The 27,879-nt window shown below is 41.9% G+C and overlaps 1 protein-coding gene across 1 annotated transcript in view; it reads left to right on the top strand.

Annotated features, from left to right (window-relative positions):
• The window catches only part of STAC (SH3 and cysteine rich domain), a 160,584-nt gene that overhangs the window by 50,206 nt on the left and 82,499 nt on the right, over window positions 1-27,879 (top strand). The window contains exon 2 of the mRNA XM_017508491.1: window positions 21,147-21,423. Within this exon, the coding sequence (XP_017363980.1) occupies window positions 21,147-21,423 (277 nt within the window). The remainder of the gene's footprint in view (window positions 1-21,146; window positions 21,424-27,879) is intronic.

Below are 27,879 nucleotides of genomic sequence, written 5' to 3'. Positions count from 1 at the left end.
CCCAAAACCTAAAATACAATAAAATAAATAAATGGGAAAAAAAAAAAAAAGAATAAGCAGATTATAAGTCTTCCACAACTGTTGGCCATTGTCAGCATTAGCATCATCATTGATAAACATAACTTCATAAAAATATTGTTATAAACTCATCCACTAAACATATTCAATGAATAAAGTTAAAGATGAATGACAAACTAGTCTCTGTCCATAGAGGCCACATAAACTGATTTATAAACATATAAAAAGATATTTAGCCCCAATGATATGAAATTAAAAGTTTTTTTTTAAGTTTTGGTGTCATTTTTACCTATGAAATCAGCAAATATTTTAAAAATTAATTGTAACAAGTACTAGTTAAGGTATATAACAAAAGACACTGTCTTATACCAGCAAATGGTCATTGTTTATGCAAACATGTAGGTACAAGATGTTCATTCCAGTACAGTTTGTAATAGAAAATATACTAGTAAGGATAAGGATAGGCTGCTATCAAAAGGAAACCCAATAAACATTCAGTGACTCAGAAAATATAGTTGTTTATTCCTCTCTCACATAGGTTTCAAGGAAAGCTGTTTAGGTTAGCAGGGCAGTTGTGCTCCTTTCATTATATGCCATTATATATGAAAGACCTTGGAAGGCCCAGTTCCTTCGAAGATCCTGTTTAGCTCTTCCCTGGGACATCTTCACAACTTCCATGTTTGAATGGGACCCCCACCACATCCATGTTACAGCCAGTGTGAAAGGGAAGAGAGAATGAGGTAGGCATGCACACAGCCTTAAGAGAATTTCAGAAGGGATACACAACATTTCATTCTATTCCATTAGCAAAAACACAGTCTTGTTTCTGCCTTTATCAGCCAGAAGCTTTGAAACATGTAACCTAGCCACATACCAAGGAAGATAATTAAAATGGATTTTGGTTAAGAACTACAGGTCTCCACCTCAAGAAAATGGAATTATTAATTAATCTGGTACTTCCATTCAATGAAATATTAGGCTTCAATAAGAAATAAGTTAAATCTCCCATGCTACTAGATACATACAACAAAAAGATCCTCAGTATATATTATGAAATGTAAAAATCATGATACAGAAAAAGACACATTGTATATTGGATGAGTGGTTTTTAAAAGAGGCAATCTATACACTTATACACAGGCATACAGACAACAGTGCTGGAAGAAGAAACTTCATAAAGGTTTTATCCTCAGTTGAACTAGAGATCTGATGTGAGAAAACTTACTTTTCAATAGGTTTCTTTTTTGTACTGTATTTTGTTTACCATGTGTGTATCATTATTAATATTGTCGAATGTAAATATAAATATGAACAAGTTCTTCCCTTGCTTACCACATTCAGCAATTATCTGTTGCTACTAGATGTTGTCAGGCTTATTAACACATCATCAAGTTCTTTTCCTGTCTTAGGCTTTGAACTTGACCCTCCTTTCCTCCTCATTTTCCTTCTTTTGCTCATAAATATTGTCCTAAAATATGCCTCCAAAAACGATCCTGCCTATATTTTTATTTTTTTCTCACGAGACTGAGTTTAATGCCATATAATGAATGTAATAGATCTGTTCATGTATCTCTCTCCCCAAATGAGTGAAAACTTGAGGACAAGGAGCATGCTGTTACTTCTCCTTGTCCCCAACAGAATGGATGACAAAGAGCATGTAGCCAGTAAGTATTTGTGGAAAAGATCCCCCACTCACTTAATTTAACAAACATTTATCAAGGGACGATATGTCTCCTCTTTTAAGCAGGTCATCTGCTCTTCATATGTTTTCCTATTTCTCTTTTTTGCCCTGTGCATTTTCTCCCAAAAAATAACTGTTCCCTCTCCCTCAAGTATAGTTTAAAGGACAGTAGTTTTAGAATGTAGTCATGTAAATATCAATCAGGGAGCAATGAAATTTATTTTAATAAAGAACAACGTGCACTGATATGAACACTTGTTTTTAATATTTCTACAGATTGATATAAAAACATAGATACATATAGGTAGGTGTATGCATACTCATTTATATATTTCATGGCTCTGTCCACTAAGAAATCTGGAATTTTAGGGCCTAAAATTAATGCCAACCCATAGCAATAAGCACATCTAGTCCCCAGACATCCCAGTTTCCAGATGCCATTCCCCTATAAAAGTAACCAGCTTCCTTGAAGAAATGGATGTTGCTTGGGACAGGAAAAATACAAGGTAAGCCTAGAAAACTCCTGTAGAAAGTAGGGAAGCATTCGAAATTGACTGGGACAGGGGACATGCCTAAAAGGAAGTAGGTACCAACTAAAAGGAGCTCTGAATGAGCAAACCTGGGACCATTTGAGCAACAAAATCAATCATGATAATGAGGAATTGTAACCCACAGAATAAAGCAAATATCTATCATTCCATACTGATAGAAATGAATAATTTATTAAATGAATAAATAAATGAAGGATAATTCTGCAGTATGATTCTAATTAATAAATGTAGAATGACTAATAGAAATAGAATACCACTATTAGGCAGACAGCTAGTAATAAGTTTGCAGGCAAAATTCATTAATGGATGTTGCAATTAAAGGGCAAATGTACGGTGAGAACAGGATTTTTGCCATCTCAAAGTCTCACAGTCACATTTTGAAATGAAATATAGGATAATTTTTTTAAGCCTCATAGTTACATGGTATTTATTGCAAAGGGGAAAGGGGTAATGTCACAGTGGAGCAACCCGGCAAATACTACTTTAACCCAGTGACCTAATTTAAATCATCAGTAATGGAAGACGTTGACATCAGGTGTTTCCTAATATGATGAACTAAGAAAAGCATATCGCTTTTGTCCTAGACTTTTGAAAAATACATAACCTTGATATAATAATCAGAAAACATCAGACAAACCCAACTCGAAGGATAATCTACAAAATAACTGGCTAGTAGTCTTCAAAAGGCTCAAGGTTATGAAAGACAGACTGACTGAGGAGCTGATACAGATGGGAGGAAATTAAACAGAGAAAACACTTCCGTGCAACATGGAATCCTGGATTGGATCCTGGTCTAGAAAAAGGACAGTAGTGAGACAACTAATTCTGACAAGGCAAAATTCTACTAAGATCTGTTAATGTTTTACACAAGTGTTAATTTCTTGGTTGTTTACTATGGTTATATAAGGTGTTAAGTAGGGGAAGCTGGATGAACGGTGTGTATGAACTCTATCCTGCAACTTTTCTATATGACTAATAACATTTTAAAAGAAATGTTAGAAAAAGAAATATTTCAGGCTGGGAGTGGTGGCTCATGCCTGTAATCCCAGCACTTTGGGAGGTGGAGGCAGGTGGATGGCTTGAGCTCAGGAGTTAGAGACTAGACTGGGCAACATGGTGAGACCCTGTCTCTCCAAAAATACAAAAAAGAAATAGCAAGTCATGGTGATCTGTGCCTCTGGTCCCAGTTACTCAGGAAGCTGAGGTGGGAGGATCACCTGAGCCGGGATTGCGGGGGTAGTTGCGGTGAGCTGAGATTGCACCACTGTACTCCAGCCTGAGTGACACCGAGACCCTCTCTCAAAAAAAATATATATATATATTTCAGAAAATGTATTACTGGTTTGCTCTTTCATAGATAAAAGGAATCCAAAGCCCTCCTCAATTGAAAAATTCAGAATAACTCTACAACACCTAATAGCTAATGTTTAAAATCAGTTTTCTTTTTCTCATTTAACGTAATCTAACTCTAGGGTTTTTCTTAATTATCAGGAGGAAGCAAAGTCTTCCTTGTTCATTTGGGAAAGGAAACTGCCCTTATCTTACCTCTTGCTAGAGAAATTATAAAAATCAAGGAAAGTGTCAGATGAGGCTCTAAACATCGTTGGGATTGTACTTGCTGCTCTGATTCTCCAAGCAGCCTTTAAAGCTGCAAGCTGTTTAATCAAAAACCATTTAGTAAGTTCCTATAAATCTAACATGTGGCTTTAGCAGTATACTGCAGTGGTTTGAAAATAAAAAGTCAAGGATTATACACATTGTTTGAGATACACCAAGTATTCTGAATATAAATTGTTGACTTAAGCTGTTAGCTCCTTTTTTCAAGCCATAAATTTTTCTTGAGCCAATACAATACAGAAAAGCAGAACCAGACTAGAGGAAAGATCTCCAGATGTGACTTAGAAGCTTGGATTCAAGTTCTAACCCCACTACTCATTTTAAGATCAAAAGATATAACGTAAATACAGATAGGGTCACCAGTTTAAGTAAGCTGAACCCAGAATGCTACCCTCAGCTATTAGCTTTATTTTGCTCCCATCACACTCCTCTAACGTGGTTGGGTGGAATTCTGTTCAGCACCTCGACAACATTTTGGGAAGATCTCATGGCTTTCATTGCTGGTCATAAGAGTCTCATTTTTAGGTATAAAAATCCAACCCATCTAAAGCAAAATGCGTGACAGCTAATTCATTCCCCTTCCGCTCATCCCCATCAACAGCCTCCTCCTTGCCCCGTCCATGATCACCCCAACTAAGGCATTACCCTTTGGTTGAGAACCTGTGTTGGGAAAATAAGCTGTGCTCTGTTCTTTAGTTAGCATCCACCTTACTTTTCCTCTCCACTTTTCTCACTTCGAAGTCCACAGGGGATTTTGCAAACAAGAGCCCTGGGAGGCCTTAAACATGTCCCACTCTGGATAAATGATGAGCAGAGCAGAACCTTGTTCATGTTCTTGAGGTCAATGTGACTCCATGAAGAACACTGTGAGCCTGTGAAACACCTCGACCTTCTTTCACATCCTAATATATGTCATATATGAATTCTTGTTTGTGAAATCTTTGCAGATTCTCCTCCAACCAGGGTTGTCACAGGCCCCTAATGCGGTGTTCCCTCTGGGCCATCCTCGGAAATAAGTGCCAGAGAGCTCTGAGCCATTTATGTGCTTTGTTCTGCCCAAGGTGTCTACCTTTGTTCTGCAAGGTGCCTGACATGCCGTAACTGCTGAGGTATATGTAGGATAGGGACATTTTTCTGGAATTCTTTGGAGGATGGGTAAGCAGCTCATCTAGCAGTGAAGTGTACCTGGGCTTTGTAGTCAATGACTTGTAGATTCAGTCTTTCAACCAATATTTATTGAGCATCTAACATGTCCCAGGCTCAGTTTGCAATTCTGAAAGGCAGAAGTTAATAAAGCAGTGAAAATTCTCTACCCTTGTGGAAACTGCATTCTAGCTTGTAAAGCAGATATGCAACAAAGAAACAAATAAATGAGTATATAATGTAAAGAAATTACATATCTCCTGATAATGGTGTACCCAGAGGGACACAGCGTCACTTCTGTGATAATTCTACCAAAAAATATGTGTAACCTGACAGAATTGTGAAAAAAATTCAGACAAGGCCACATTGGGGAACATTCCACACAATCGTTCTGTACTCTTTAAAAATGTCATAAAAAAAATAGTGAAAAGCTGACACTATTTCAAATTAAATGAGAATAAAAGTACCTGAAAACTAAAAGCAATGCATAATCCTAGATTAGATCCTGAAGCAGATTTTTTAATGCTATGAAGGGTGTTATTAGTTCTGCTCAAGTTCCGCTCTGCTCATCACTTGTCCAGACGGGGATGTGATTGGGGCCTCCTGAAATGTGAGTGTGAGTTGCCTATTAGATCCTAGCATTACATTAATGTTAATTTACTATGTTGTATTTACATGAAAATATGGTAATTCTTGAGAGAAATAGACTGAATAAAGTATTTAGGAATAAAGGATCCTGATGTAGTTTATTCCCAGAGAGATCAGTGATGATGACAATAGGAATGACCATAGCAAACCACAATAATATCCAGATGTCAGAGGGGACAATAAGAAATAGTGCAAAATGTTAAGAGTTGTTGAATCTGGGTGAAGGGCACACCAGCACTCATGGAGCTATTGTTGCCAATTTTCTGTGTGCTTACAAGCCTTCAAGATAAACAGTTAAAAAATAAAATCAAACAGTCATAAGTGCTCTGAAGAGGAAAGGGAGACAGAACACAGGGATCGGGGAAGTCTCTAGTGAATGACCTTTGAGTAGAGACCTGAAGCAGGTGAGAAGTGAGAAGACCATGGGAACGGAAGAGCATTGCAGGAGGACAGAGCAACAGGAGCAAAGGCCCTGACATAGCAGTTTTCTGGTGTGTTTGCCATCAGCAAGGAGGCCAGAAGGACTGGTGCAGAGTGAATAGTGAAGGAGGATGGTAAGAATGATCAGAGGTCAGATCACAGAAAGGACATACCATTTTACTGTAACTACAGAGAAACTATGCTAAGGTTTTGAGCAGAGCAGTAAAATGGTCTGACTTCCATCTTAAGTAATCACTCTTGGCCACTTGGAAGGAAGTGTGGAGGATGGAGCAAGAAATAGAATATAGTTAATTTATTCAGTCAGGGAGACTTTGAGGAAGGCAGTTGCACAGGTGAGACAGGATGTCAGATTGGGATGATAATAGTAGAGATGGTGTGAAGTGGATTCTGCATACATTTGGAAAGTCTCATTGACTAATGTATTGGCTAATGGACTGGACATGAAGAGGAAGGGAGAAATTGGAGTCCAGGATGATTCCAAGGTTTGCGGGCTATTAACTAGATAAAATGCTATGCCCTTTACTAACTTAGAGACTGTGAAATGAGGAAGTATGCTGAAGGGCTGCTTCCTAGAGGCCCTCAAGGGCACACCAGTCCGCAAGTCAGGATCCTTTCTCTATAAGAATCCAACTGTTGCATCTAACCTTCCCAGGTCCCACTATGAACCTCTGGTCCTTGTGCTGCCCCAGAAAACACAAGAGGGGCGCCAGAGCAGAGAGAGAGATGTTCCTTATGACTGCCAAGGTGTACCTGTACCCATCTAGGCCTTGTCCACTGTTGGAGGAGGCCTGGGAGTGGTGGAGAACATTGAAACCTGCTCAGAGTCTTCACAGTTCTCACTCTCCCTGTCCATAAGGGGTAACATATGTAACCTGGAAGATGCTTCTTCTCCTTGCATGTCCTTGAGCCATCTCAGGGCTACACACTCGTTTTCTGGGTTGAAAACACTCTTTGGTATTGCCTGACCACCATGGTGGCTCTTCAGTCGTGAGTATGTGCCCCCACTTCTCCCTGCCTCCTTGGAATTGAGTTGTAGAGCTCTGCCTTTGTTTTCAGGCCTCAGGGTCCACAGGAACACTGTCATCTGTGTCCATCTGCTCCAATTCCTTACATTATAGACTGGCCTGATACCCTCATGTACCCACGTGGTTCCTTGAATCTGGCCCCTGCCTGACCCAGGCTCCTGGGAGAGAAGGCTGCAAGAATATACTATAAAGTGAAATTGGAGGTCATAATACAGGTGAAAAGGGTCAAAGCTGGTATGTCTTGGAGAGGAGAGATGAATACAGGAGATATTTTAAGGAAAGGGAGATTAGCCTTGGTTATTGGTAGAAAATGGGGTTCAAGTCCAGGCACGGTGGCTCATGCCTGTAATCCCGGCACTTTAGGAGGCTGAGGCGGGCAGATCATGTGGTCAAGAGATCGAGATCATCCTGGCCAACATGGTGAAACCCTGTCTCTACTAAAAGTACAAAAAATTAGCCGGGCATGGTGGCACGTGCCTGTAGCCCCAGCTACTCAGGAGGTTGAGGCAGGATAATTGCTTGAAACCAGAAAACAGAAGTTGCAGTGAGCCAGGATCACACCACTGAACTCCAGCCTGGTGACAGAGAGACACTCTGTCTCAAAAAAAAAAAAAAGAAAAGAAAATGGGGTTCAAGATGAGATAAGGGAGGACTCAAAGAGTCTTCTAGGCCAGAACATTGTTCTAGGCCAGAAAATTGAAGGGATGACTATTAGCCATTTTCTTCCCACTAAATGTGAGGAATTCAAACATGTAAGGCAGGCAATCTATTCATTCAGTTACTCACTCAACATAGAATGCCTATCCTATGCCAAAACCTGTAGCCGCGTGTTGGAGATTCAAAAATGAAAAGAATAGTCCTTGACCTCAGAATAAGAGTATGCAGAATGCCAATTGTGGTGACGTACTGCTGCAGGTATGGTAGAGAATAAAGCACCTGCATGCATGGAATATGGAGCTCTACGTGGAGGGGTCAGGGAGAGCCTGAGGCAGGGCATTAGAAGCAATACTGGAGCTGAGACTTAGATAATGAGCAGCAGGTCTCCAGGAACATATGTGAGAGAGACATCCCAGACAATACAGCATGGACAGGACAATCTACCCACGTTTCCATCTTTATTAACCCACATTTCCATCTTTATTAGCCAGTGGAGCACATGCTAGATATATTTGTCCTGTGCAACAGTAGAAACACTACAGAAATATCCTCAGTGCAGCTCTTTCTGATTGCAATTGCTGTTTTAGGAGCACGATATTTACCTCGGCGAGCTTTTATGGAGTACTGTATTAATTTGCTAGAACTGTCACAACAGAATGTTTGGGTGGCAGAATTTTATTTTCTCGCAGAGATTTATTTTCTCGCAGCTCTGGAGGCTAGAAATCCAAGATAAAGGTATTGGTTTCTCTGGGAACTTTCTCCTTGCCTTGTAGATGATCACCTTCTCACTGTGTTCTCACATGATTTTTCCTCTGTGTTTCCAAATTTCCTCTTCTTACAAGGACGCCAGTCAGATTGGACTAGGATACAACCTAATGACTTCATTTTAAACTACCTCTGTAAAAGCCCTATCTCCAAATAAAGTCATATTCTGAGGTACTGGGGGTTCAGGCATCAACATAAGAATTTGAAAGGGAATACAATTCAGCCAATAGCAAATATCCACTATTTGCAAGGCATTATGAGAAGCAGTACTTAATAAATGAAATCTAGCATCGGACTGAGTATAAATCCTTTTGTTCTGCTGCCCATCACTTAATCTCTAAAACCACTTGAGGTATAAATCAGAATCTAGAAAGGTCCGTACTGTAAAATCCTCACTGCGCTCCACACAGTTTTTCTACCTTTTAGACAGCCAGCCAGCCAGCATATTTCCATCTTCTCTGTTTTTCACTGGCCTTCTTGGGGCCCAGCACTCTCTTTGTTCTTGGGAAAAAATGCCAGTGTGGTCCCTGGGACTGTACACCTTCTCCCCACTGTCATACAGCAGCAGGAGCAGCAACTCGGAATGCAGAGTGGGGAGTGGCCTCTGTCACCTGTGGTGGGCTTGGTGGCCATGGCATCAGACAGTTTGGCGGGATTCCTACCTGGGGGCTGGATGGCTCAGAGCCCATACTCTCAGTTGCAACCCCTATGCCACCTGGGCAGGCAGGGCCTCTCTCTGACAGGATTCCAGATCTGAGGAGTGTGCTCTGAAACTTGCCATACAATCCACTATAATGCAGGTCCATTATAATGCTGACTCTCTGAACCCACCTCTTCATCCTCCCTAAAAAAGACGCCTCTTACCCAAAACATCAATGAGCGCTGTGCTGAATTTACTGAAGAATTTGAAGAGGGAAACAAAGGGAGAGAGGTTTATAAAGCACATTCCCGTCAGTACTTTTCTTACTCAAAAATCTCTGCCTGCGTACCACCCCAGAATGTTTCCTCTCTGCCCTTTCCCCCACAACTCCCTCATGGCAGCCTCTTCTACTGCCAACCCCATTTCTGTTACTCCTTGTCATCTTGTAGCTCAGGCCTTAAATGTGCAAACTTCACTCTTCTCAGTATTCCGTAAAACAAAGGATTATTAGTTTTAATTTGAGATTGGTCCTTGAGGAGCCATCTTCCCTAGCCAGTGGCTTCTCAAAGTATTTCTTCTGAATACGTCCAGTTTTGTTTCCCAAGAGGAATCTTTGAATCAGCTCTGACAGTGATACAATCACCCTGTATTGTCACACTGGCATCCACATTCAGGAGAGAGGACCAAAAAGCAGTGTTCCTCCACCTCACACTCACCAGATATGGCAGAGGTGTGGTGGGGATTTTAGGAAATCAGAGTTATGAAGTAGCCCTTGAGTGCCAGACGCTTTGCCAGGTACTTTAGGTGTTTTATATTATTTAATCCTCACAACAAATCTGCAGGGAACCTGCTATTACTCCTATTTTATAGAAGGGGAATTTGGGGCTCAGAGAAGTTAAATAATTTTCCTACGTTCATACGACTGGAGACCAGCAGAGCTGGGAAGGGCAGCAAATCCATTCTGACCCTAAAACCTTCACTGTGTCTCATCCTCAGGTATGAAAGGCTCCTCTATCCCTGCACACAAGGGGAACCTTAAAACTCTACCTTTATTAAGCAACTCATCTTCTAAGGACCTCAGGCATGTCACTTAACATCTTTCTGTCCCATTTTCTTCATCTGTAAGATTTGAGCACATTATTTAACTTCTTTCTACCACCCTCTCCTTGTCCATAAAATAGGGATAGTAATAGTACCTGCCTCATAAGGTTAGCATGCCAATCAAAAGATAACCCATGCAAAAATTTTAGGATGGAGTCTGGCATATAATAAGAGTGCAGTAAGTACTTGCTAGTAAATTAGTATCATTACTATGTACCACTGTGCTTCCTGTTGGAAGTAGCTTCATGGTCTGCAGGAAAGCCCCAGAGCAGAAGGTAGAAAGGGTGGTGACACATTATACATGCTTCACACTGGGGGTCATGTGAAAGAGAGTGTCCAGAGCCACCTGTAAGGAGGGCCAGGCTAGACTCCACAGAGAAATTAAACAATTAAGGAGAACCAGGCATGTTCCAGATACACTGAATGAGACACAGATCTCCCAGGAAGAACAAACCAAGGCACTGAAGGCTTGTGTGTATTGGAAAACAGGGTCCTGCTCTTAGTGTATCTAAGGTGAATAGGGTGCAGGAGGAGATGACTAGAAATAATACTGGACAGACCAAAAGAGAGCCTGCATAGACAAGTCAATTCTAAGCAAAAAGAACAAAGCTGGAGGAATCACACTACCTGACTTCAAACTATACTACAAGGCTACAGTAATCAAAACAGCATGGTACTGGTACCAAAACAGATATATAACCAATGTAACAGAACAGAGGCCTCGGAGGCAGCGCCACACATTTACTACCATCTGATCTTTGACAAACCTGACAAAAACAAGCAATGGGGAAAGGATTCCCTGTTTAATAAATGGTGTTGGGAAAACTGGCTAGCCATGTGCAGAAAGCAGAAACTGGACCCCTTCCCGACACCTTACACTAAAATTAACTCCAGATGGATTAAATACTTAAACATAAGACCTAACACCATAAAAACCTTAGAAGAAAACCTAGGCAATACCATTGAGGACATAGGCATAGGCAAGGTCATCACGACTAAAACACCAAAAGCATTGGCAACAAAAGTCAAAATTGACAAATGGGACCTAATTAAACTCCAGAGCTTCTGTACAGCAAAAGAAACAATCATTAGAGTGAACCAGCAACCAACATAATGGGAAAAAATTTTTGCAACCTACCCATCTAACAAAGGGCTGATATCCAGAATCTACAAAGAACTAAAACAGATTTACAAGAAAACAACAAACAAACCCATTCAAAAGTGGGTGAAGGACATGAACAGACGCTTTTCAAAAGAAGACATATATGAGGTCAACAAACATATGAGAAAATGCTCATCATCACTGGCCATTAGAGAAATGCAAATTAAAACTATATCGAGATACCACCTCATGCCAGTTAGAATGGCGATCATTAAAAAATCTAGAGACAACAGATGCTGGAGAGGTTGTGGAGAAATAGGAACACTTTTGCATTGTTGGTGGGAGTGTAAATTAGCTCAATCATTGTGTGGTGATTCCTCAAGGACCTAGAAATAGAAATTCCATTTGACCCAGCAATCCCATCACTTGGTATATATCCAAAGGACTATAAATCGTTCTATTATAAAAACATATGCATACGTATGTTCATTGCAGCACTGTTTACAATAGCAAAGACTTGGAACCAACCCAAATGCCCACTGATGATAGACTGGACAGGGAAAATGTGGCACATATACATCATGGAATACTATGCAACCATAAAAAAAGATGAGTTTGTGTCCTTTGTAGGGACATGGATGAACCTGGAAACCATCATTCTCAGCAAACTGACACAAGAACAGAAAATCAAACACTGCATGTTCTCACTCATAGGCGGGTGTTGAACATTAAGAACAGATGGACACAGGGAAGGAAGCATCACACACTGAGGTCTGTTGTGGGGAGACTAGGGGAGGGACAGTGGGGGGTAGTGAGTTGGGGAGGGATAACATGGGAAGAAATGCCAGATACAGGTGATGGGGATGGAGACAGCAAACCACATTGCCATGTATGTTCCTATGCAACAATCCTGCATGTTCTTCATATGTACCCCAGAACCTAAATTACAATAATATATATATATATATATGTATATATATACAGTATATGTGTGTGTGTGTGTGTGTGTGTGTGTGTGTGTGTGTGTGTGTGTGTATACACATATAAAGAAATATAATACTGGACAGGTGGATGAACAAAATCCAGCAGAAAGGTTCCATACCCCACATTCAGGAACCTGGTATAACCTAGAACTAAGGGAGGCCATCAGAGCACTGAAACAGTTGAATTATATGTTTTAACATCGATTCATACTTCAGGGTTTGAAAGAATGTCTCTGTTTCAGCCTCCATTGACAGCTCCTGTTTCTGACATATTAGAATAGGCAGTGATCAAAACACTGAAGTTATCACTTGCTAATATAAATACAGGGGCTCTTGTCACCCTCAGAGAGTTTTATGCATTGCCATTTGTCTCTAGGATTAGATCTTAGACTTCCTAAAAGTTGAGACTATTTAAAGTCTTTTGTATTTTCTCACCATGCTGAATTCTCAGAGCTAGAAGGGAACTTTGCAGCCACTGAGTTCACTCTGTATATTTACTGGTATAATCTAAGCCAAGAAGCTTGAGAGGTTTGCCCAAGACTACACATTTTATCAGTGGCAGAGCATGCAATCAATCATATTTAATAACTGTTGCTTTACCAATATATTCATTAACAACTGGTTTTTGCAGCTGGGTATGACAGAGCCAGGTCGATGTAAAAAGAGTATTTCAACTTTGAAATCGCCATCCAAATGAAAGAAAATCGATACCTGGAATATCTTGTACTTGCCGTAAAAGAAATCAAGCTGTGAGTGGTTAAAACTGTGGTTGAGAAATTTAATCCTCATACTGAGCACTCCATTCCTGAAGACCCCCAGTGCTCACTGTCTGCCTGTTTAGCTCAAGTGTAAAATGTTAGAGGTGAGTGTGGAAAGCGCTTTGACAAACTACAGCATCAACCAATATTGGAATAGATGAGGTGAATCTGCATGGCAGCTGGAGCGTGAAGGGAGCTGACTTCCAGAGTGAATGCACAAGGGCTATTGGGCCACAGTATAACAGTTATTTCCTCAGTTTTTAGATGTCATCATTTAATGGTTTATTATCTTCTCACAAAAAAAAAATGAGAATAATGAGCATTTCAATGCTCTTAATTCAATGAACAAGACATAACTATTTTAGAAAAATTAAGAGATAAAAAAGAAAAAGTGTTCATTTAAAAATCAAAGATGTAGCCCACATGTGAGTATCAAGGAGGAAACATTTGCTTGTCAAAGGTTTCCCCATGACGTCATTTCCACTCAGAAGTAAAAGCCAGCACATTTGTGGTAGTGTTAAATAGCCAAGGAAATGTCCGTAGCATTGAGGCCAACTTTATGGTTAAATGTGAATGGGCAGGAAACCGAGTTGATATGGTGACTGTGCCTCCTGATTTACCGCCTGTGTGTGCAGACTCTTTGCACCAGAACAGCCCCTTTCCCATCTAGTGTGGACTTCGGATCCTGGCAGAAATGATCAAGTGCACACTGGTTAATTAACTTGATGTGCCACTGCAGAACAGACTGGTAAATCAATACACTTGCTATTACATTCACCTTCAGGCTGCAGTTCTCTGTGTTCCAATGCTCTCATGACTCCCAATTTCTGCATTCCCTGACTAATTGCCATAGAAGTGTTGCTCAACCTGGCAACCACATGGATTATTGCTGAAATTCCAGCTGGCACCAGAAAATAAAACACACTAAGCAGAGAAATTTTACTAAGCGCATGTCAAGGGTGGGATACCGTCTCATGAAAGTCCATTTGGCTTTAGGAGCTTTGGAGACAGAGAGATCTGTATGTGGATCTTCATTCTGCAACTTACCAGCCATTTAACTTTGGGAAAGTTGCCATTTTTCTGTTTTCTCATCTGTAAAATGAGGCAATAACCTGAAATGGACCCTCTGAGCTACCTTCCCATCCTACCACTGTGTATTCACCCTCCCCTATCTCTGAAATGGTTATCTCACATCTCCCTCTTTCAACTTCTGACATCTCCTCCCTCCACCTCCCATTGTCTCTGACTCGGGGGATAGACTTGTTTCTGTATTCACCGAAAACACAGACGCAATCAAAAGTGAAAAGCCACATCCAGCCCATACCAACTACTCCAACCTTTCTCCGTCTCTCTCCTTATGGAGGCCTGCCTCACTCCAACCTAAAGACAACCCTTCTTCTTGGTTACTGATCCCTCCTCCTCTCAACTACCCAGGAACGTGGTGCCAGCATCCCTCTTTCTCTCTTATGCATCATCCGATTTAACACATGTTGGAGTAAGCTCCCGTATTTAAACAAAACATGCCCAAAAAAACTCCATTTCCCTTCAGATATTGGGATGCTACATTTCCCTTCAGATATTGCCTCTTTTCACCAACCCTGTTTATAGCAAAGCTTCTCAAACCAACTGTCCATGCCCACTGCCTCTGCTCACTTTTTTCCAGCCATCCTCTCCTGAAACCTCCTCAGTTAGGTTTTCACACTCATCGCTTCACGGAATCTGCTACTATTAGGGTCCTCCAAAGACATTCCCTTTACCACATACAATAACCAATTCCCAAACCTTGCCCTACTTGACATTATTATTTAATATTCATTTGATGCTTTTGGCTATTCTCTCTTCTTTGAATCATTTTCTTCCCTCAGCTTCTAACACACTCCTTTCTTTGGGTCTTCTCCTTCCTCACTAGCCTTTCCTTCTCACGTTCCTTTTCCCGTCCTTACCAATCATTTGTCCTCTAAATGCTGGAATGCCCCAGGGCTCTGTCCTCAGATCACTTCTCTCCGCTGTCTGCACTCACTGCCTATATAGTGATCTCATCTAGTCTCATGGTTTCAAATACCATCAATATGCTAATGACTCCCAAGGTATTACTCCAGCTTGGACCTTTCCCCTGAATTCCAGAATCATATATCCAGCTACCTAACTGGCAGCACCACTTGAATTCAAAATAAGCATTTCAAATGTATCCAAAACTCAACTCCAAATTCAGCCGTATCTTACCATAACTATACAAAACCAAGCTAAAATTACTTCTCATCAGGATTATTGCAAGAGACTCCTCCCCCAACTTGTCTCCCTGTTTCCTACAGTCGGTATTCCACACAGCTGCTAGAGTGACCCTTTTAAATAAAGGTCAGAGCCTGTCACCTCCCTGTTCAAAACCATCACCCTTAGGATAAATTCCAGAGCCCTTGCTGTGACCTGCAAGGTCCAGCAGGAAGCTAGCCTGGACACCTCTGCTCTTTCTCTCCCCCATCATTCTCATCCAGACGCACCGACCTCCCGGTGCTTCTCAAACACCCTGCCCTTGATCTCTTGTTGGGGCCTCTGCTCTAGGTCTCCCCACTGCCCACAATGCTCTTCTACAGCATAGCTCAAACACTCACTACTTCCTCCAAGTCTCTGTTCCACTGTCACCTGTCAGAGAAGCCTTCCTTGTTACCTTCTAATGGCCCATCTCTGGCCTTATTTTCCTTGTTACCTCCTCTCCCTGTCCAAATTTATATTATTTATCACTCTGATTAGGCACCTATAGTCTATCTTCACCCACTAGACCTTAAAAGGGAGGACTTAATCCTTTTTTCACTGTCATAGCCCCCAAATCAAGGTCTGTGCTTAGTTCAGAGTAATACCCATGACAGATATTCACTGAATGAATTATTTATTGAATGAATGATCCCCTACCCATAAAGTTACTAGGATGATTACATGAAGTAAACTATATAGAGCGGTTTCAAGCACATGGTAAGGTTTTCAAGAATATGTTTCTTTTACCATTATAAATAAAATGGAGCTGGGCCATGGCAGTGGTATATGGAAGCTAATCATTTTGTGGCATCTGCGATTGTCAGGTGTTGCTTCAATTACTGCATTTCATATTTTCTCTCTCACCTGGCCTCTGCTCTTTTAGAGATAATTAGAGAAAGCATGTTCCTTTGAGCTCATGTCTAGGGCTTAATTTAACTTGTAGGTATTCCTTTTAAGTTCTCCACTTGAATAAGTCACATTGACTTCCAAAAAAAAAAAATTCTCCAGTTCTAGAGGCAGGCAGGTTCCAATGGCTTGATACAATTTCCAAGCCACATCCCCTAGAGCAAGAAAAAAGCAAGAGGTTTCCTGGCATTATAGTTGAACATCATATACAAGCTTCCAGGGAACACAGAACACCACACCACGTATGAAGAAGGGTTTGAAAGGAGAAGTAAACCACATGAGCACAGGAGGGAAACGAGACTGGACATGCGTAAGCATCCCCTGCTCACTTGCCCTGTCCTGGCAGGAGAGGCCATGCAGTGACATTTGATGCTTTCCTTTGATACACAGGGCATGCTCTTTCATCATTTTTTAGAAATTTGAAATATATAAAAGAAATAGCTCCCCAAAAAGCAGATTTGCATTCCTACTCCACATCCTCACTGACGGCCAGAAGTAGTTGTCATCCCCCTGGAGGTGGGGGGCAACGCTCCTCCATCCATCCCCTGAACACTCACCAGCAGTAGAAAGAGCATGGGGATCGGAGTAAGGCAGATTGAGTTGGAGCCCTGGTCTTCATTCACAGAAGCTGTGTGACCTTAGGCAGGTTGCTTAACCACCCTCAGCTCCATTTCTCCAGAAGTAAAATGGCATCTTCACCAAATGGTTGGGAGGTTGCTTCACCTGGTGAAGCACTTAGCTCAGCTCCACATTCCCAGCTTCTTGCTTCCCCTGTTTTGCACACCCCGCATCATCCTCCATCCACTTATACCCTGTGGAGTTCTCAGAGGGCTCTCCCACACATTATCCTCTGCGACCCTCACAACAGGGTGAGTGCTATTCTGATTTTGAGATATGAGTAGTCAATTTATTGGGTCATCTGAATTCAGTAGGCAACAAACAGAAAACGATTTTTATTTTCCTGTGTGATGATGTTTACTTTGATAAGCCTCTCCCTTGGCTGCACATCCCATGACAAAACCTTGGCAGGTTCCTCACCTTCCTGTTCACTTTAGGGTACTAAATGTCCTTCTAAAATAAAAGCTCAGTTTCACCTCCTTGTAAGCCTCCCTTCCTCCAGCACCAGTCCAGTTTATAGCCTGAAGGACTTGAAGTGAAGAGGGTCTGTTCAGCTCCTTTGCTGCATACAGGTCCTCACTCGAAGGGGCTCCATCTCAATGAACGTCTCATAGCCCCTCTCACTTAACTTTTTCAGAGATAGAATGTCCTCTTCAAAGTCAGTGCTATGCCCCCAAGGATGCAAAACTCGCTGCCCTGTATCCATGAGGATACACTAGCTTATGCCTCAGCAACATGCAACTGCACAGTAACTCAGGGAGACCACCCTCTTCCTCCTTCTTTGGCAGCTCTGACTCATCTGTTACTTTGAGCTGAAGGGAAGGGGACAAGAGTCTGGGCCCACTGTTTCTGATGTTTCTGCAGGTTGTTGCAGTGTCTCTGGCTAGCCTTTTCTAGCTGATGATGTCCTATTGGCAGCCCTAGTGGGGCTTTTCAGAAGGTTTTGCAGGGCCTCTATTTTGTATGGCTCCCTGAAGTGGAGAGCTGGCTTTACACAATCACACCTGACTTCAGGTGGGCAAAAAAGTACAATCCCACCACATTCAGGAGGGTGGGGAGAACAGCATTGTACTGGTCATCTATTGCTGTGTACACACAATAGCTACCTAATTTAATGACTTAGAACATCAGTCATCTTTTTAATTGAAGAGTGTGTGGGTTCACAATTTGAAAAGGACTCTGCTGGACACTGCTTCTGGTCCCATCTAGGCACCCTTATGCCTGCAGGGCAGCAGGGTGGCTCTGCTTCTGGGCTTTATCCTAGAGTGGCAAGGAACTGACTGGACCATGTGTCTTTCATAATCCTTCAGGCTACACTGGGCCGTTTGGCAGTTTTTGTGGGGGCGGACAGAAGCATGCAAGGCGTCTTAAGGCCTGGGCTTGGAACTCCCTTAAAATTGCTTCTGCTACCTTCTATTGGTCAAATTTCAGAAACCAACAAGATTCAAGGAGTAGGAAACTAGGCTCCACTTTTGATAGACTGAGATGCAAATTCACATTGCCAAGTGCATGGATAAGGGAAAGGGAAGAGAACTGCAGCCTTTTAGTAGGCTACCCCAAACACTAATGAGCACCCTATCTTCCTGGACTTCTGAGGTGGAACTTAGGGGGTTCAGGCACAGGTGGTTGGGCTTGGCAAGGCCTTGTAAACTTGTCCGATATATTGTGTAAAAGGAGTCTAACCAGACTTATGGAGATCCTTATTAGACAAAGAGTACGGAGTATCTTTTGTTTCTATTTTTTAATTACTTTTATAATTTTATTTTTAATTGATCATATAATAGTTATACATATTTATGAGGTACATAGTGATTTTGCAATACATATAACGTATAGTAATCATATCAGGGTAATTAGCATATCCGTCACATCAAAGAGTTATCAGTTTTTTGAGTTGGGAACATTCAAAAGTATCCTCCTCCTAGCTATTTGAAGCTATATAATATATTATTGATAACTACAGACATCCTACAGTGCTATAGAGCACTAGAACTTATTCCTCCTATCTAGCTTCATTTTGTTTGTAAAAAATCTCTCCCAATCCTCCCTTCCCCCTGCCCTTCCCAGTCTCTACTATCCTCTGTTCTACTTTTAACTTCTACAAGATCAACTTTCTTTAGCCTCCACATATGGGTGAGAAGAAGCAGCATTTAACTTTCTTTTCCTGGCTTATTTTATTTAACATAATATTCTCCAGCTCCATCCATGTTGCCACAAATGACAGAGTTTCATTCTTTTTCATGGCTGAATAGTATTTCATCATGTATACATACCATACTTCCTTTAACCATTTATCGTGTTGTTGGACACAGGTTGACTCCACATCTTGGCTATTGTGAATAGTGCTACAATTAACATGGGAGTGCAGATGTCTGATTCCCTTTCCTTTAGATAAATTCCCAGCTGTGGGATTGCTGAATCATAGGGTAATTCTATTTGTAGTTTTTTGAGGAACCCCCATACTGTCCTTCATAGTGGTTGTACTAGTTTACATTCCCACAAACAGTTCTCTGAGTTCCTTTTTCTCTGCATTTGTTATTTTTATCTTTTTCATAGGAGCCATTGAAACTGCGGTGAGATGATGCTTCACTGTGGCTTTGGTTTGCATTTCCCTGATGATTAGTGGTTTTGAACTTTTTAAATGTATTTTTCAGCCATCTGTATGTCTTCTTTTGAGAAACGTGTGTTCAGATCATTTTCTCATTTTTAAATTGGAGTGTTTGGAGATTTTTTTTTGTCACTGAGATGCTTGAGTTTCTTGTATATTCTAGATATTAATTCCCTGTCTGATGAATATTGTGCTAATACTTTTTCCCAATCTATAGGTTGTCTCTTCACCCTGTGTCAGTGGGGAATGTGCCGTGTACACAGCAGACCTCACCCCCACAGCCTGGGTCTGCATGATCTATTGATCACAAGAGAGACTGTTCTGTCATTGCATTGCAGCTCCAGAAACTAAAACGATCACTCTCTTTCAAGACCAAGAGTTTATAGAGCAAACATGCTGACAGCTCCTTCCAGCTTCCTTTGCTGTGCAGAAGCTTTTCAGTTTGATATCTGAGCATCTTTTTTCTGCAGCTTTGGGCCATACATGTTTATTCATGGCAACAGAAAGAACTACCATGGATATTCAATTACAAAAAGAAACCACCGTAAAAATGAAGTGACCTGTTGCTGAGTGAAAAAAAAAAAAAAAAAACTATGTACTAAGGGCCAGTGATGGGAAAGCAGAGTAAACAGGAGAGACTTGTAAAAGGCTACTGTGGGGATGGGCGGAGCAAGGTCCACCGTGTCCAAGCTGGTATCGGGGTCCAGATTCTTGCAGTTCCTGGAGCCCATGACAGGGAACTTTTCTTTAAGAACAAAGGAAACTTCTTGAGGGATTTTAACCAGGAGGCTCGCATGTCCGTATCTGTGTTTCCAAAAGATTCCTCTAGCTTTCACAGGAACAGTAGATTAGAGAGGCTGATTAAACTCAAACCCAGACCTGTCAGAAGCTTGTGCTTTTCCACACCTGTTTTGGGGCCTTTTCACAAGTCCCAGAGGCAAAGGAGAAATGGTCTAGTTTATCATGGCCAAAAACAACAAGGAGGGCAGCAGGAGGAGCAGAGAAAGTCAAAGGGATAATTCAATGTGTCCTATGTCCTAAACACACACACACACACACACACACACACAGAGGTTACTTATCCAAATGCTTCAGACCCAAGCAGACTTGAGAGTTCCTGGTTTGTGTTCTGCGGATAGTTTAGCGAGATTAATTTTGAGTCAGAAAATGGCCTCTTCTGCTTTGCTGTGTGCAGTGACAAGTGTCTGCTAAGTGATCATAAGAGAGAAAGGCCAGCTTTACACATCTAGTCTTTGAGCCCATGAGTTTGTATACTTAATATTTCCAATGATTCTAATTCAAAAGGCAAATTATGCCAAAACCCAATGTGGTGGAACATTTCGACAGTGCACTGGTAAGACTTTAAGGAGGCAGGGGAGGAGGAGCAGGGGGCAGAAGCAAAGGCAAAATGGGACCTCTTTCTGCTCATCTGGCTTGGTGGCAGGGGCGGGGGAAATTCCCTCTTTACTAGGCACTGCCATCACCCCACCCACACAGGGACATTTATGAGCCTCCTCAGAGGCTGAGGGTGTCAGTGGGGACTGCGCAAGTGCACACAGCAGACCTCACCCCCACAGCCTGGGTCTGCTTGATCCATTGATCGTAAAAAAGACTGTTCTGTCATTGCATTGCAGCTCCAGAAACTAAAACGATCGCTTTCTTTCAAGACCAAGAGTTTACGAAGCAAAAGTGCTGACAACTTCTTCCAGCGAACCAATAGCGAAGACATGAAACTGCAGGCCCACATGGTGGCTGAGGTCAGCCCCAGCTCCAGCCCACTCCCTGCTCCAGGAAGCCTGACGTCCACACCCGCCAGAGGGGGTCTGCATCCAGGTGACAAGGCTCATGCCTTCCAGGAACACATCTTCAAGAAGCCCACTTTCTGTGATGTCTGCAACCACATGATAGTGGGTAAGGCCTGCCACCCCCTTCTCCAGATCCTAGCAGCCCCAGAAAGCTGAGCGAGAGTGGTGTGCCATGGGATGCTAGGGCTCAGAGATTTACATACAGGAAGATCGGTCAGGAGTGCTTTGGGGAACAATATTTGTGAGAAGGTAAGGGAAGCAGCACTGGGTGTGGGAGAAGCTGCGTTGTGATATAGTTGTAATCAAGACTTCAGCTGATCCCCCGCAGATCCCTGGAGCCCTTTAGCGTGCTCTTGCATTGAGAGCTGAGGTCTGTGTCTTTGAACACCTGCATCAGCCTGTCACCACATATGGGCAGCAAGTGAGACTTGGAATGCTTGTTGCTTCCCAAAAAAAGCCAGTGTCTGTCATATGTGCATGGACATATCAGTGACATCCAATGTGGCCTGAAAGTCAAGGTTCTTCAGTTCTCCTCACCCTTTGCCAAGGCTCACTTAGGGGGTAGGATATTCAAAATGGGGGGCAATATTAACCCTTCTGACAATCATACACACAAGGCCTGTTCTCATTTTCAGAAAACCTTTATCTACTCACGTTCTCATTTTCTAGTCACTACGATTCATGTTCTTTTAAATGGGCCACATTTGGGAAGAGTGCTTGTACAGTCAAAGATTTCCATCAGAAAGTCGCCTAAAAGCCACTCTAAAAAGTAGTTTTAAAGTGCTGAAAAGTTTACAAGTTCTTTAAAAATGGCCATGTTGTACTCTCACTCAGGCATCTTCAGGTCAGTTGGGGTTCGGCTGATCCAGACTCCGCTTCACTAGTCCATCTTCTCTCTACTCATCCCCTGCCCTCTCCTTCAACCAGTGTGCTGGCCACATCAGGCTCTTCTCATGGCAAGGACAACTGGCAGCATGCAAAGCCTCTTAAGGCCTTGGGCTGCAGGCGGCATACTGTGACTTCTACTGGCATTTCCTTAGCCGAATTAAATTATGTGGTGAAAGCCATGGTCAAGGCAGGGGCAACCCCAAAGCCGCCACCTGCCATCTCTAGTAGCAAGGACTGCCAGCCACCTGGCAACGGGCTTGGATACAGGGAAGGGTGGAGAATGGGCTTAGTATCTCATCTACCATTTATTATTTTATTTCTCTTTAGTCTAGATCAATTCCTTGCCATTCACATATTTCATAGAAAAAAATGTAACAAACAAGTCAGGGTTGTACCAAAAAAAAAAAAAATCCAGGTTTATACGGGGCGCTCTATTTACATCTGGGAGCAAGACTGTCCCGGCATCAGACACGGCAGCTGCCCTTGTCTGACGTCCCTTAGCCATTTAGAATGCTCTCTGGGATTACTGATCTTTTTTTGTCTTGTAGAGTCTGCTAAGTCTTGGAGCTCCCACTCTTCCATTTCATGTCTCCATATGGAAGCAATGCCTAGCATCTGACTGTCAGCTTGGGGTGGCTGGGGCGGGGGCAGTGGGAGGGTCTCCTCACGTCTCATGCTCAGAATACTTAGACACTTCGGCCTCTAACTTAGCTTCTGTGCCTGCATGGCTTCTGAATCTGATGTGTCACTTTCAGTTTCCACAGAAATTTCTACCAGGCCTTTTCAAGGCAGCATTATTCATAAATAACCCTTAAATAGGTGATGATGAGCCTCTATTTTAGATCTCATTGTGATGAGTGTGAAAAGACAGAGGATGTGTTTTCCAAAATGAGTAACGGAAATGAGTTCACCTCTGAGGAATGTCATAGTCATCACCCTAAAGAGGAATCTAGGTACACCTTAAGTATAACAACAATTTTGAAAGACTCTAATTTGAATATCACCAAAAAAAAAATTGTCCTGTGCTAAAGAGAATTGCACTGTGCCTTTCTCTTGTCAGAAATAAATTTACATTGCAGCTGTCATTTTATCTTTATAAAGAAAGAAAAAAAGCATCAACAAATCTCACTGCTGTTTTCAAGGATAGAAACAAAATAAACCAAATATTAGGCTCCTTCTAGGAAAGAACAAAGGGGTTTAGAAAGGGAATGTGGAGGAGAAGGGGAAGGGGGAGAGAGAAAAGACAGGAGGAAGGAGGTGAGAAGAGGAAGAGAAATGGAGATGAAGTAGGGGCTGGTGCATGCGCTAACTTCCTAAAACAATACAGAGGTGTTTTAATTATCTGATAATGGAGCACAATTGATCTGCCTCTTTATCTTTCTTGACACTTCCGACAGAGCTTTCTGTCTCCGCATAGATTACCTAAAGATTTGTTTCCCCCAAGCCAGGTTGTCCTCGTATTCTAGATTTTAGGGAAAGATTACCTGCTATTATTGCCTTAGAATAACATCTCAGAAAAGATATTAAGACTGGGTTGTTTTTTTTTCCTTTCAACTGGGAACCAAAGGTTGTATAATGATAATCAAGAAGAATCAACCTCATTTGTGCACTTTCCAGCTGATGGATACTTCTTTAAAAATAAAATGAAGCCGGGCACGGTGGCTCACGCCTGTAATCCCAGCACTTTGGGAGCCTGAGGTGGGCAGATCATGAGGTCGGGGGTTGGAGACCAGACTGAAGAACATGGTGAAACGCTGTCTCTACTTAAAAATACAAAAATTAGCCAGGCATGGTGGCATCCACCTGTAATCGCAGCTACTTGGGAGACTGAGGCAGAAGAATTGCTTGAACCTGGGAGGCGGAGGTTGCAGTGAGCCAAGAGCAAGCCACTGCACTCCAGCCTGGGTGACAGAGTGAGACTCTGTCTCCAAAAAATAAATAAATAATAAAATGAGCCTGACATCCTCAATGGACACTTACAGTTCAGTTTACAAGGACTCACATTTGTACCTTCCTGACACCTGTACCTTGAAGGTGGAAAGGTCACACCTTTGCCATAAGATCCCTGATCAATAAAAGTAGACCAGGACCCCAGCCTCAATCACTGGCCATCCATTTCTAATTTCCTTGGCTTCTTACTGACAGCTAGGCCCTTGCCCTTGGACTTGACACCTGAAACTGCTACTTACCAGACTCCCAGACCTGTTGTGTTAAGCAGGCACCGTGGCATGCCCTCCAGTTTACCTAACCTTGCGTTCAACACACTGCTATCCTTTATGATCACCTCTTAGGCTATCCCTTCCCAGAAACTTTGGTCCCCTATGCAAGCCCAAGATGAACAACACAGCTTTTTATGGAGACATGATAGAAACAGGCAGTTAGGTGTGCCTGTCAGCTCCAATGCTGAATGTCCCTGCCTTTGAGTCAGTGGGACTCAATACTGAGTCTTAGTCTAAAAGAATTCTGAGCTGTCACTTGTACTTGGCTAGAGGAACATATTTCCTCCACCAAGCAGATTCACTCAGGTCTTGACAATGAGAGTCAGGGGTGGGAGAACTCAGCTTCACTGTGTATGACCTAAATGTATTCCGTCTGCGGCATTCTATCTTACATTGAATTAACTGCCTACAATGACTCATTTGAGGAGAGCATTGAATCTGTGTGATAATCTGCATCTCATTGAAATTTCAAAGACTTCAACAAGTCAACATGTACTATTAATATAACTAACTCAATACATGAGTCTACTTCATCAAATAAGGAGATATTTCTAAGGGACTCCATTCTGTTTATTGCCAGATACCTTGCTTCCAAACTATTTTTAAATTAACTAAATGTTTTTAATGAAGCACACTTAGAAGACACAGCATGTTAAATGGAGTCATATTTTCTAAGCAGATATTTAGAAAAATGGATTGCATTGCCTAAAATTTCAAGTTTCTTTACACAGTTGCTGCACAATGAATCATTCACTTTCATAACTGGCATCTACTGGGGAAAATAATAATGGCAATGTCTTAGGAAAGCATCCCTAGAAGCAGGGCCTGAGATAGGCTGTCTTATGAAAGGGATTTGCTGTGGGGAGTGCCCTCAGGAGGAGAGGCACAGAAGCAGGAGAGGCAGGGGAAGTAGCTAAGCAAGGTTGTGGTCTCAACTGGAGTCCACTTCAGACTGATTCCACTGAGTGGTCCCACCTTCAGGCAAAGGACTAGCCTTTGTACATTTCTGTCCCTCAGTCATTGGCCATGCCTGCCCCCAGGAAGTAGTGAGAGTATTGCATTTCAGACAAGGAGCATCCCATTTGGCCAAGGATAGCTCCCTAGGAAAAAAAAAATGGTGGGGGGCGGGGGCATTGGCATTTGTGAGTCATTGGCTGCCAACACTCACAGCATTGCAATGGTAAATAAGATATGGACAAGGGTCTACTATATCTGCAAACATACTTAATGCTACAAGATGAAGTACAAAGCACTCTCCACTAGGAATAAATTTTAAATGCAGAAGAACCTTGCAATTGCTGTACCTAAAACATTATATTGCCATTATAATGAGTGATATAACATGAGAAAATACTACATTACACTGAGTCCAAGACCTTCCTGCTGTGCTGTTGTCTGACCATTAGGTTGTTTTCTGATCTATTCTGACCTCTTCCCATTGCCCAATAAAGCCATTAGCCATTAACCAAACCTTGAATGGAAAAAAATATATATGTAAACACACCACACACATGCACATATACATAAAGACATTGAACTAAAAAGACAAAGCAGTGTTTGCTCATCAATGAAGCTGTCTCTTGGCGAGAAAGACCAAACAAAGATCAAGGAGAATATTGAAAAGTAAATGCCAACTCTGTGTATTCTTAGAATGGAATTGGATCTCTGAGGTTCTGTCCATCATTTAATTGAAGTTGTTCTAGGAGCTGTACAGTTTGTAAATAATAAAATACAAATGCTGTCTAAAACTCTTATTTTTTAATGTTTCACATAGATATTCTCCTTTGCGCCATAGGAGGCTTCCATATTGAACTCAGTGGTTTGTCCAGTGCAATTATTGATCTCTGCTGTCCAGAACTTAGCTGCCACTTTAGTACTAGAGGACAAAAGTGCGGTTTAATGTCTGATCAAACAGAGGCAAATAGCTCCTTTCTCTTCTTTGCACATTTGGCCCGCTTGAGAGAATCCTGTTGATTATGGTCACAGAATTTTATTTTGCTTTATTTTATTGATTTATTATTCATTTATTTTGGAGATGGAGTCTCGCTCTGTCACCCAGGCTGGAGTGCAGTGGCATGATCTTGGCCCACCACAACCTCTGCCTCCCGGGTTCAAGCGATTCTCCTGCCTCAGCCTCCCAAGTAGCTGGGATTGCAGGCAGGTGTCACTGCGCCCAGTTAATTTTTGGGTTTTCAATAGAGATGGGGTTTCGCCATGTTGGCAAGGCTAGTCTCGGACTTCTGACCTCAAATGATCTGCCCACCTTGGCCTCCCAAAGTGCTGGGATTACAGGCATGAGCCACCACACCCAGCCTGATCACAGAATTTTAAGTGAAAATAAGTAAAGCTGGAACATAGTCATGGTAAGGAGATGATGACCTAGCAGATAAGGAATGTTTGCAGGAGGTGGCAATGTTTGGCTTGGAAACGACTTTGAAAACTATTATCTTAAAATAGTTGAAAAGATCTCATCTGGAAGAGCATTTAAACTCACTCAGAGTCCCAAGTACAAAATGACAGATGATACTGTGAGGCAGAGTTCAAGACATTAAAAAAAGGAGTTTCTTAAAGCAGTTTCAGAAGTAGGCTCCACTGGACACAGTGGCTTGCACCTGTAATCTCAGCTACTGGGAAGGGTGAGCTGGGAGGTGAGCTTGAGGCTAGGAGCTTAAGACAGTGAACCACCCCCACTCCCAACCCAGTCTCTTAAAAAAATAAATAAATAAACAAAATTAAATAGGATAAAGTTGGCCAGGCATGGTAGCACACACCTGTAGCCTCAGCTAATCAGGAGGCAAAGGCAGAAGGATCACTTGAGCCCAGGAGTTCAAGGCTATGATGAGCTATGATCACACCACTGCACTCCAGCCTGGGCAACAGAGTGAGACTTCATCTCTTAAAAAAAAATAAAGAAAGAAGATGTAAGCCCTGTGGATTTGAGGAGGGGATAAAATATGTGCTTGGAAAATGCTGTCTAGCCTACTCCCTTTGGATATCCATAGCGCACATTAGCATTTTGAAGTCCTGCCATCCTGAAAACCACCCAGGGGTTGTCAGTGGAGAACGGAGGCAGTGGGGCAAATAGATTGTAACTAAGGCGTTCCCTATCAACAGCTACTTTTCTGTAATTCCATTTGGCTGCTATTGAACACAATCTGGCATGTATCTCTTTAACATACATAATTCAGAGAGAATTTCCCATGCACGCAAGGGCAAATTCATTAAAGACTTGTTAAGACTTCAATATAAGGTCCATCCAATGTTCTCACAGAGACTATTAAGTATAAATGACACACATGAACGTATGGCTTGTACACAGCACCTATAAAATAAAAAAGCGCAACATACTTTTAAGCTAGTATCTGCTATTAATCTCCTGAAATTTTATGCCTGCTGCCAAGTACTGTGTATTTTAAGAAATCTCTCATTGAAAATTACTTAAATGAAAAAGTAAA

The sequence above is a fragment of the Cebus imitator genome, unplaced genomic scaffold, assembly GCF_001604975.1.
Source record: "Cebus imitator isolate Cc_AM_T3 unplaced genomic scaffold, Cebus_imitator-1.0 Scaffold391, whole genome shotgun sequence".
NCBI lineage: Eukaryota > Metazoa > Chordata > Mammalia > Primates > Cebidae > Cebus > Cebus imitator.
This window is presented reverse-complemented; position numbering and strand designations above follow the sequence as displayed.